Here is a 12,063-nt window from a genome sequence, read left to right on the forward strand (position 1 = left end):
CATGCCTGAGGAGACATATACAGAAAAATGTTTCTATGGCCAATGTCAAAGAAATGACTGCCTATGTTTTCTTCTAGGGTTTTATAGTTTCAGGTCTCACATTTAGGTCTTTGGTACATTTTGAAAGAGATATGACCTAGTAACTTTAGTACTTCCTGTTAACTCCAGAGGGTAGAAGTAAGAACAATGACTAGAAGTTACAACGAGGCTGATTTTGGTTGCCCGTATTTAAGGAGCATCTCTAATAAATTGCAGTTATCCTTTTCAGGAATTAAGCAACTTCCCCAGAGTCACATTCCTAATTGGTGGCAGAGCTAAGATAAAAGCCCAACTTTCTGGATTCATGGACAAGAACCCTTGGCTCTGCCATGATGTTACTCAGGCGATTTCGACTCTGGGAGGAAGTGAGGTAGGGATCACCTGTTTCCTTCCAGTTATGAAGTTGTATGTTCCCATAAGCCTTTTGCTATGCAGTGCTCCTTTTTGGCTGTCTGTTTTCATGTGTCAGTTGGTGAGATTATTGGAATAGATAACCTCTAAGGTTGAACAGATGATTTCTTTAACTTCCTTCCTCGATTCAGAATGCTTCAATTCTTAATGCATATTAGTTTTGTAGCTGTAACTTGTACGTTACTAATCAAAAACAAAAACTGTGGCTAGATATAGAAGTATGGAACTCAGATTCTTAAAGCATGGTGTTTAGGCAGTATGTAGTCTTCCCTTGAAGCACATGTTTTAAAGATGTGGATCCATGATTTAAAACATGAAAGCAAAAATCAAAGAAGAAATTGTGTAGACTCTATGAGCCGTTTTAGATTTCACAATAGTTATTGGGAAAAAGAAACAGGGGTTTCTTGCCCTTGAAGTTCATTTCCTCCCCATTCTTCTCCCCCACACAGGGCGGGAAAGGATCGTGACCTAGATACATAGTCAGAGGGCAACAATGCTGAACTTTCTCAGACACAGCTGAGTAACCTGGGCCTGGCCAGTTCTAGGACTGAGAAGCCTAGAGCCGAGAGCTGACAAGGAGGAACTGTCTGTAAACATGAGAAGGGGCCATGGCAGGAAGGCAGAGGCCTAGGAAAGGAATCAGAGGGACGAGAAGTGTTACTTTTATCAGGTGTGAAATTGGCAAAAACAGCTTGTTTAATGGGAAATGCCCTGGATCCACATCATCATCCTCAAGATCGCCTCTCTCTCCACCCTATGCGTTGGGGCTACCGATTTAATGAGCAAATACTCGTAGGACTGTGCTAGGACGATGGGTACAGAACACAATGTTCATGGTTTATGCCATTGTAAACATTTTACAGGGTACTTGGGGGTGGGTGGAGGTGGGGAGTGTTTCCAGGAGGCTAAAAATGTAGCTTGGGCTTTTTCCCCCTTTCTTGGAACTCCTGATTCCTTATACTATCTCACTGTTTTTCTAGCTATTTTTAAACTTCAACCCACAGTAAGAAATACGTTTACATCATGACCCACTGTGACCACACAGTACATGCACGCACACACAAATACACATCCGATAGATCCATATAGACATCCATGTATGAAACAGAAGGGTCCCAAAACATGAGATACACTTTCATGTTTTCTCATTTTTTCTACTTAGATGTTGTTAAATGTCACAAACCACAAAGTTGAGCGCATGGCCACCTCTAATGCTGTTCAGCCCACAATTTGAGAAATAGCGTGCTACAGCCACGAGTATTGAAATGACTGGAAATGGCCCGACACATGGCATCCAATACCCTAGGTCTAAGGCAGTGATTCCCAACTGGGGATGATTTTGCCTCTCGGAGGACACACAGCAACGTCTGGAAACGTCTTTGATTGTCACAAAAGAGGTACCTGGGAGTGCTGGAATGCTGCTAAACACTTTACAGTGCGCAGGACAGCCCCCCACAACAAGGAATTAGCAGTCCAAAATGTCAGTAGTGCCAAGGTTGGAAAATCCTACTCTAAGGGTAATAAAATGAGTTGACACTTCTAATCTACTGTAAACCTGTTCAGAATGGTAGGAGCTGTAACCTGATCTTCTTTTACTCTCTCTTTTTCTTTGAACTGTATTTGGTACATTAAAGTGATGTGGAAGTGTAATTGCCCTTGGGTTGCCCACAGACGTAGCCAGGTGGATAAAAAGGGTATGAGGAATAAGTCTGTTGTTTTCTTTCATCTGGACTGCACCAGGCTTTTTTGTTAGAAGATTGTTACTGCTGTTAGGAATATTTTCTGTGTTATGACTTCGCTGTCCTCCCCGTGTCCTCCCCATTAGACCAACTAATTCAGGGCCCCTCCTCACTTAGCCATAGCAGCTCTTAGCAAAGAAGTGAAGGGACAGTGGCTAATTAGATTAGACATGGTCCCTATAAAGCTTTCTCCCCCTACTCATGAGATTTGATTCTGTTGTTTTGATGGGAAATGACCTTCTGCTAACCTTGAGGTGCCATCTTAAGCCCTAGCATTAAACTGTCTCCTTTTTAGCCACTGCTTCATTCCTCTATCTGTAGCTATTTCAGACCAGGTTCTTGTGAACACAGACTAGACATTCCCTCCCAGTGTAGTGGAGAGCCCTAATCTCCACGTCCTCCCTTCTTCCATGTCTGGCATCAAGAGAAGCTCTTGGACATTTCAGTGTCAATCTGTTGTTGCTTTTTTCTCATTTTATTGGCTATTTCTGGGCCCACTAGTAAGGCTGCCATGTGCCCTGACTCATTCAGAGACGGCCTGACAGAACAGACCTGGTTTGGCTTTTTTCCTTCTTCTCCTAATGGAGAAAAAAGGTAGGATGGTAGAAGGAGATAGCTCTGAATCAAATATCAGAACTGGAATAGTAGTAGAAAATAAAACCAATGCTATTTGTGGCTATTCTCTACCATATTTATTTTAGTGTATTTATCTCATGAGTATTGAATTACATAAACAATAGCATTTGTATTTGGTAAATGAATTCTTATAAATAATTTACAATAAATCAAGGAATATGTGTGTGTGTGTCCACCTTGAAACTTTAGATTTCTGTGAGCACATAATAGTGAGAAGTCCCAGCAGATTCCAGAAACTGATGTGGCAAAGCGCCTGTGCTACATTGGACTTCAGACACATGCATTCCATTCCTTTTGCTTCAAGAGAGCTATAGGGACACAGATTTCTTTTTAACTTTCCCACTTGTAGGTTAAGAATAGAAAGACAACATGTGGAATAGAGAGATGAAGGGAACTAATAAGAAGCTAAGGCGTCAGTCTCTTTTTTAATTTACCAATGTTAATCTCTTCGCCTTCTCTACTCTAACCCAATTTCAGTGAACTGAGCAGGATGAAGGGAGTTAGTAAGGCTAGATAAAGCACTGTGGTGGGATGTGTGGAGCTCCACTCTGGAGAAGGAGGATAGAAGAAGAGGAAGGGAAAATGGGGATGGAAGGGGGAGAAGAGCTCATTGGATGAAGAAATCCCTGCCTTCTTCCTTGTCATCAGTTATTGGTTCTAAGCTAGGTGTTAGGCAAGGCAAATAATATGGGAGCCCCGAGTCTGGCCATTTACAACTTTAAAAAGGCATTTTGTGGAATAACAAAACATGTCTTGGAAATTGTTCTAAAGCTCACAGATTCTTTCTATTTTGTCTGAGGGGCAGGGCAGTTTGGGTGGTGGAAGTAGTTGGCCCTGGTCGTTTTCTTGGTTTGGGCTGTATCATTTTTTCCTTCCGCTTTGGGATGCTCATCATTTGTGATGAGATAGCATACCTCAGAAGTTCTGTGAGCTAGAACTGCTGCCCTGCCTCTTTTCCACAGGCTGCCTGGGGCTAGGAAATGAAACCTGCCTAACCCCAGATGTCCAGGAGAAAGCCTCTGTGTTCGTGGAGGAGGAAGGGTGGGAGGAACCTGGGCAAGAGGAGAATCCTGAAAAGGGTGAATGTTTAAATCTGCATGGTACCAGCGTGTGTGATTGGCGTCTTTCACCTTTGGGGTATAGAGAAGAGTAAGGGTAACAGAAACCACAGCAGCTCATGGGTAGAAGCCACTTTCTACATTATGTGCCTCTTTTTAGACATGTAGTTTGTTTCATTTCCACCAGTTTTCGCAAGTCTTATATTTTCTTATGTTTCTTATGTTCCTTACATTCCTGGGACCTACTCTTCTAGGGCCTTCTGTTGATCAGTTCTGTGCCTCAGGATTTATAGTGCTTGACAGTTTCTTTATCAGCAGCTGACATTTACTTGGAGGCTTGAGTTCTCTCTGTCAGTTCTGCTTAACTCCCGCAACTTGGCTTAACTCACTGACTCACCCTCATCATCAAAGGGCTTATTTTTACTTTCCCTACTTTGGTTCTTCTTCCCAACATTCCCATTTTAGAGTTTAATAAGCTGTCGTCCTGTAGATTTGTATACATTTATACATTCATATTTTGCCACATGCTAAAATTTGTTTTGCACCCAGCTGGTGTGCTTGAGTCACCAAGTCACAATGGAAGAGTACAAAGAGGACATCCTTGGCGTGATGCAGCACGGGGGCCTGTTCCTATCCCGTGAATTAACAGTAGTTCACAACGGACAGTCTCCTCTCTTGTAAGATGCCCAGAAGGTGACTGAGGTACCCAGATTTACTGGTGACTATTCTGCTCCGATAAGGATTGAGTGGATGCTGAGGTGCCTCTGAAGAGTGGGGTCACAGGCGTCAGTGGCCCCAGAGGACAAGAATCAGGGCACACTGGCTTATGTGCAAATGCGAATGAGAAACTGAGCTAGAACTAATTCCAGCTGAAGGGTTCTGGTGTAAGATTCTCCTGACTTTTTGGAGGAGTTCAAGATTTTGGCTTTCAGGTGTTCGCCCCCTCCCTCCAGTCACTCAGATGAGACCCTGGTACACATCATTCACCTTAGCAGAAGTCACACAAGCATTTATGACTTGAGATGAAGAATGAGAGTTGGGTCACTTGATCCCCTGCAGAGAATCTGATGAGGGCATTGCATCCACCTCCCTTTGTTGACCCTCTTCTATAAACAGGAACAGAAATTCTTGCTACTGGATCCCTTTCATCAGGCGTCTTAGGCTCGCTGAATGAAAAGCCCTATAAAAAGGAGATGCGGCCCTAACAATAACAAATACGATCGTGATGGCTATTTTGGGCAAGAGCAGCTTTGTGCCGCTCTTGATCTCCATCGGTGTCTGCCATTCCTGCCCTGCCATTACCTTTCAGACTTCCTATTCTTAGAATCATTTGTGAGCCCTCAGCTTGGGGGATTGCAGCCCCCAAGGCTGGAATGCCTAGCTTGAGAGGAATGCAGACTGTCTGGCAGAGTGGAGGTTAAATAAAGTTTGCCTTGGCAGCCCCCTCTGCTCTTGGATGGGCGACAAGTACCTCGGGTATAGGAGCAATGGCATGGGCTGCCATGTGGTGCAGTACCAAACAGAGTAGACATGGTTGATGGTCCGTTCGTTATAGGCAGAGCCCTGCCAGTCTCAGCCCTGCTATGTACTAAGGAGGCCTGGGCAGCCTTGAACCTCAGCTAGTAACCGTATCACTCTGAAAACATGCAGGAACAAATAAAGAATGAAAGTGAAAATGCCTTGCAGGAACTGCAGATTTGGTATGTTTGCCCCCTCAGAGTTATTGCCTCATTTATTGAATGTGAGATAAAGGAGGAAATTTTCATTGTAATAAGAACAATTGCTAGTCAGTCAACAAACATTTCTTGAGCACCAAGGCACTGTGGGAAACTTTTTAAAAGTGTAAGACCTAGAATTCTTGTGATGCTTATAATTTAGCTGGAAAAGTAGAGCGGTAAACATATGAGGAAATAATTTATATTCCAAAGTAAAATATGAGTTCCAAACCTGTGCAATAGAACTAAGTGCCAGAGGAGGTCTGAGGGGAGAAAGAGGAGTGCTTCTGGCTAGAATGATCAAGAAGAATTTTGTGGAGGAGGTGGGGCTCAACAGGTCTTGCAAGAATGGCAGACTTCTACTGGAAAGAAGAGGGCCTTGTCAGTGAGAGGACTTTTATGAGCAAAGGACAGATGAAGGGCACTCTCAGAACAGCTCATGGGGACGTGAAGAGCAGCTGGGTATGGGCAGGGTGGCAAAGCAGAAGGATTTGTGTAAAATCACCAAACCCTTAACTGTGAAGGCTGTGTGTGCACATTGCTGAGAGGACAGTGCTTCCCATCAGAGGATAGTTGGCAAGCTCCAGTCCCGCCCAGAGACAGGGGCCCTTCTAGTGCTCTGTTTTGTGAAACCCCTGATACAACATGGAGCTCCTAGTAGACAGTAAATACCAAATTATTATTATTACTCATCTTCAAATTCTCTGGTCCCAAGTTGTTGAATTGGCTCGATGTCACTTGGGAGAGTTGGCACTCCCTTTGCTTTGCCCTGTTCTGATTGCTCACCTGCCTTGCCACAGTCTTGCCTTCAGATTGATCTGACCTTTCTCCTCTCCTCCACCGCAGGTGGCTAGAGGTGCAGGTGGCTAATCTAACATGTCCACAGCGCTGGGTGCAGTACCTCCGACTTCTTCAGGAGTCCATCTGGCCTGGTGGTATTTTACCGAAGGGTCCACGGCCTGTGAGGACCCAGGAGCAGAAAGTGGCTGCTGAAAAACAGGCCTTGCAGAGCCTGATGGGAATCTTGCCAGGTAATTGGACAATGAGATTGGTTATACTGATAATTATTCCTTTCCCATCTTGCTTTGCCACCACTACCCCATACCCCTCAAAAACCTGGACTCAAAAACCTGTTGACCCACCATTTCTCAGGCTAATAGGTAAATGATCAGAGCTGTGATTCTTTTACCCCTCATTCAAGTGATGCTGAGGGAATGGAAAGGATCACTATGACCACACCATAAATAGTAGGTGAGAATCCTGCAGATACTTGGAGTAATAACAGCTCTGCCTACACCACAGAGGCAGGTCTCAGAACTCTTCCCACCAGATGAAGATTTCAGGTTCTCTGCCAACTCATGGTATTTGGACCAGGGAAGAAAATGATATGTCCCACAGAAGTTCAGCCTTGATAAATTGGGGTCATTGAATAAGGTATTTCATCCTTAGCAGTAGATAAAAACAAACTCTGAAGAGGATTTTTTTTTCTTTACTTTCTATACATTTTTAGAAGGTAGGGAAGGCAGTTTGTTACCTGTGGCTATGCTATAGTAATGGGTGCAGCAGTGAACTGTTAGCTCTTAGGACAACGTTATATACTCTCTGTTTTCTGTTGTATTTATTTTTTTATTTAAATTTAACTAATTAACATATAGTGTATTACTAGTTTCAAATGTGGAATTCAGTGAGTCATCAGTTGCATAGAACACCCAGTGCTCATTACATCCCGTGCCCTCCTTAATGCCCATCAGACAGTTGCCCCATCCCCCCACCCCCCCAGCAACTCTCAGTTTGTTTCCTGTGATTAAGAGTCTCTTACGGTTTGTCTCACTCTCTAATTTCGTCTTGTTTTGTTTTTCCCTCCCTTCCCCTATGCTCCTCTGTTTAGTTTCTTAAATTCTACATATGAGTGAGATCATATGATAATTGTTTTTTTCTGATTGGCTTATTTCACTTAGCATAATACCCTCTAGTTCCTTATATACTCTTATCAACCCCTGTTCTCCACCCTAAACTGTTACATCAGATGTACCTGCAGTGACAGGTTACAGAATTATTTCTTCAGGTCCATTCTTATTTAAACACTTAAGAAACATTTTTCTTAGCTTTTCCCTGTTTTAGTTTGGCTATGTGGTTCAGAAGTTTGCCAGAAATACCCAATTTGGACAAAGATAGCAGATACCACAAGATAATCTCCTTAGAATCTGAGGCTTCAGTGGTAACACTGAAACCACATGCTTATTTTTCCTCTTCAGATATTGTGGTAGAAATCCTTGGGGTGAACAGATGCCGGCTGAGCTGGAGTCTAGTCTTGGAGTCACTACGGCAACCCCTCATCAACAGGTAGGCTGAAAGGCATGTACGCAGCATCTCCACAGCTGAAGCTGTCTCTGGTCTCAGAGGTGTCCACGGTTCCTAAGTGAGCAGCACACACTGAGACGAACGGAACTGCAGTCTTTCTCTGCCCTGGGCCCTGACTGCAGAGTGTGATGTCCGGGTCCGCACACACTAAGGAAAACCCACACTGCCTGCTTCTGAGCAGGTTCTCATGCAGCAGTGAGCCGGTGTTGGGCCCGCCACTGTTGGCATGTGGAAGAACTCGATGCAGGCCCCCATGTGAGCTACTGAAAACGTCCTGTCACCCTCCAGGCTTATTCAGTGCGCTTAACACTTCTTTCAACATGTGCTAGCCCCTGTGAACACTGTATACCACTGTGTATACCTGGCCTGTATACCACAGTCTGGATCATGATTTTCAGCTCAACATTCAAGGCCTCACAGCAAAGCTGATTTAGCGTTAGAATCAGGAATTGTCTTTGCTTAATAGGAAGGAGACAAGATAATGAGGTTGAGCTCTGATAAAAGGACTGGAAATAACTGAGTGAACACCGCTAGAATAATCCAGAAGAGGTAGGTATTTCCCTGGCTGGTACCTTGGGATACAGTGCTTCTGAAAAGTATTCAGGACTTGCAGTCCTTTCTCAAACCCTGTCCCGAAGCAGACTGTATCTATTCACCGTCACTACCCAAGGGTGCTGGCTTTTGCTTCACTGCCTGTCACCTGTGGATCTGTGACGATTAATTACGAGAAACAGCCATAGTCAGAAGCTCTGAAAATTCTTAGTAAGTTGATATCACAGGGATTTTTTCCCTCCCTCACAGTTCTTCAGGGCAGTGCTGATGTGCTAAGGTAGCTATATAAATAAATGTAGAATTTCCTAAAATCTAGTCTCAAGTTCTATTTCCACCTTTATTGGGGTCATAACCTTTAGTCACCAAACTTTTATTTCATGGCAGAGCCTTCTTCTGGCTACTGAAATTTAGAGTTCACTAAGGATATCAGTAATGGGCAAGGAGGGGAAGGGAAAATAAATGTCATAAACAGGATCTGGTGTCTGTTGACTAAGCCAGACCCTCCTCTAAGTTGTTTTGTCCATTTGTTTCAGGCACTTGATTTACTGCCTTTGGGACATCATCCTGGAGTTCTTGGATCTCAGTGCCTCCGTTGAGGAGTCTACCGTAACCACCTCTGCCTCAGATACCCCAGGCAACCCCAAGAGAATGGGTGTCTCCCCTTAGCCATAGGTTATTCACCCATTCTTTGAAGGCTGGGAAAGGAGAGTTGCTCTGCCACCCCGTGACCAGTCAGGAACCTGTGCCCTCTGCAGCTGAACTGTAGCTCAGAAGACCTCGGGTCCCAGGGGCACAGTTCTCCCCCAGCTCTACTCCACAGAGCAGGCGACCTAGCAGATGATGGGGGAAATATGTACCAATCATATGCATATCCATTTCCATACTTTTTCTGTGGTGTTTGGATTGTTGCTGGTGGGTAGATCCTGGAAAAGGAATCTGTAAGGTAGAAGAATGAGCCCCTTTTGCCTCTCCTTTGCCCTCCTCCCTAAGATTGTTTGCCAGGAGCCTGGTCCTGTGCATACATGTTCCTAATCCACCAACACACAAGCTGTAGATAGACCAAGTGAAAACTGATAGCCAGATTTCTTGGAGGAGCAGACAATTTTCTAGAGCTCTCTGTTCCCACCAGGAAACTGCAGATTCATTCAGGACCACTCTTGAAAGCCAGACCCCCCATGTTCTGTCTAGTTTCCCAACAATTCCAGAAGAAGGAAGGAAAACATTTCTCAAGGGACTTTTTGCTGATTGACTATTTTCCAACACACCAGCCCTATGGAGGATGTCACTGAAGCCTGCTTCCCTGGGTGGCTACACTTTTTCTGTGCAGAAGACTTCAAAGCAGATTGCCAAAGCTTCTTGGTAGATCCACCCCCACTCTCCACACCCTTTCCTGAAAGAGAGTTGCATCACAGATTTTATTTATTTGCTTTCCTCCTAACCCCTCTCCAAGAGCAGTTGAGTTTTGGTCTTTATGACCTTCCCTCTGTCTCCCTTCAGCAGAATCACATGGCAGATTGCTTATTCAGCCCAGTGCTTCCAAAGGGAATGGAGACGCTTGCTCCGTGGCTGGAAATGCCCAAAGAGTAGGAAACCCAGGGGGCTGTGGGGCTTCTCTCTTCACAAGTCTCCAGCAGGGGACTTTTAAACTGAACCGATAATATTAGCAAACCTGCAGGGAATTGATGACCCACAAAAAGCTTTTTACTTCCTGTTCTTTAAGGATCTAATTAGTCTTTAAGAACACCTGAAGATGAAGGCGAAGGTGCTATATCAGGCTGTAGTGTCTTAGAAGAATAGAACAATTAGGAGAACTTGTTAGTAGGAAAGGAGGCAGACAGTGTTGACAAGGGAAGTGCTATACATTAAATGCATGTGAGTAGCTGACAGAAAAGGTTTAAGGAGGTCATGGGAGACCCTTGCCTTGTGCCCCTCATCCCGTTAGCTTTGCACCTGCCTATTAGTGCCCTTCTGTCACTGAATTATGGATCCTCCCATTTGGAGGGGGATCTTGGACTTAGACTGGACTTAGACTGAATGGGATGGGTCTAGAATGGGCATCAGGTTCTCAGACTCTGAAGTAGATGATGTGCATACAAAGTGGTTTATGGGAGAAAGTTGTGCAGTCTTACACTTTTTTTACTCCTCTGGAGGCTTTTACCCATAAAATGTGTTATGCTATGATTGGAAGGCTTTAGGTAGGCTATTACTGCCTAAGGACAAGATGAATGAGATCATGTCTCATGGTACCTTCTAGCCTTAAAATATGATTTTTACAGCAACTTTATGGCTTCAGAGCTTCTCCCACCCCGGACATTCACAGGCAGAAGGAGCGCAGCATTTCTAGCTTTAGTAAGTATTTGCAGGAGTGTGGGACTGCAGGGAGTCCAGCCTCACTTACTGAAGCCGATCCTTCACCTTTTTCAGCTCGGGCCAGGATGCTCTTCAGGATAGATGCAGTAGCCAGCTCATTTCCACTACCCTTCTCTCCTGATACTTTACCCTCATATGTACTTAGCCACCTACATTGCTTTGAATCTCTGCTGTTAGGGCTCAGATATCACACAGAGCCAGTACGTAAACTGACGCACCATAAAATCCCTGTGGCTATAAATTCTGAGCAATTTTTTGACACTTCCAACCCAAAGAAAACTTCCTTATATTTCATGTTGCGTAAGAGATGTCACCTCTGTGGTCTGTGCCCCAAAACATAAGCTGTCCTCGGGCCCTCCTTCTGTCTAGAAGGGAAATCATGGATATCGCCAAGGAAATAGTCAAGTTTGGGTAGCAGGCACAGACAACAAGGGAGATCAGCACTTGGGAGAGAGCCACAGGTATTAAGAAAAGATGCTCCCAGCTGAGAAGTGATAAAAGGCAATGAAGAATCGGGCCTGCACTAACCCAGAACGTTCGTGATTTTTCTTTGGCCCTACCCAGCACATTCATTTCCAGTTGCTACTCTTTTCTTTGTTTATAGCGCCCAACAACAGTTGTTAGGTCCTAGGTGGAGTAAAAATATGTGTATATGGTTTTATGAGTCAGGATGCTTTGGACTGAAGGAAAACTCGAAGGGAATTTTGTTTTCTTCCAAAAATGAGTACCTGAGTAGGTAAGCCCCAGGGGCGGATGGATTCAGCAACTCTGACCTCATAAAGGGCCCAGATTCTTCCCATCTTTCCCCTCTGCTGTTGTAAACGTGCTTGTGTAAACATGCTTGTCCGGTTCTCAGACTGCCTACCTGGTTGCTGCAGTTCGGAGCATCACATTCATATGTCACAATATGAAAGAACAGAGTCATCTCTTCATGTTTTCTTCTAAAGAATGGGGAAACCTTTTTCCAGAAACCCTTCAAGAATGCTCTTCTCATGACTCATTGGCCAGAACTGTGCATCCCTAAGCCAGTCTATTGAAAATGGCATTACCTGGTTGGCTTGCACTGGTATTTACCCCCTTCCCCCACAGAGAGGAGGTCACGCTCCAGGAAAGTTAGATACCTAAAAAAATCATTAGATGTTAGCAAGGAAGAAGCAGAGGATGGGTGTTAGTAGACAATGT

At 44.4% G+C, this 12,063-nt stretch overlaps 1 protein-coding gene across 4 annotated transcripts in view; it reads left to right on the top strand.

Annotated features, from left to right (window-relative positions):
- The window catches only part of SNX19 (sorting nexin 19), a 42,022-nt gene extending 30,286 nt beyond the window's left edge, over window positions 1-11,736 (top strand). For 2 of the 4 annotated variants that reach the window (XM_036096483.2, XM_036096487.2), the window contains 3 exons: window positions 6,445-6,629; window positions 7,854-7,941; window positions 9,045-11,736. In XM_036096483.2, coding sequence (XP_035952376.1) covers window positions 6,445-6,629; window positions 7,854-7,941; window positions 9,045-9,177 — 406 coding nt within the window. In that variant the 3' untranslated portion in view covers window positions 9,178-11,736. Of the gene's footprint in view, window positions 1-6,444; window positions 6,630-7,853; window positions 7,942-9,044 lie in introns of those variants that run through there. The other 2 variants (XM_036096488.2, XM_078058762.1) reach the window with 2 other exon arrangements.
- Window positions 11,737-12,063: the final 327 nt, after the last annotated feature.

This window comes from Halichoerus grypus, chromosome 11 (genome assembly GCF_964656455.1).
Source record: "Halichoerus grypus chromosome 11, mHalGry1.hap1.1, whole genome shotgun sequence".
Classification (NCBI taxonomy): Eukaryota; Metazoa; Chordata; class Mammalia; order Carnivora; family Phocidae; genus Halichoerus; species Halichoerus grypus.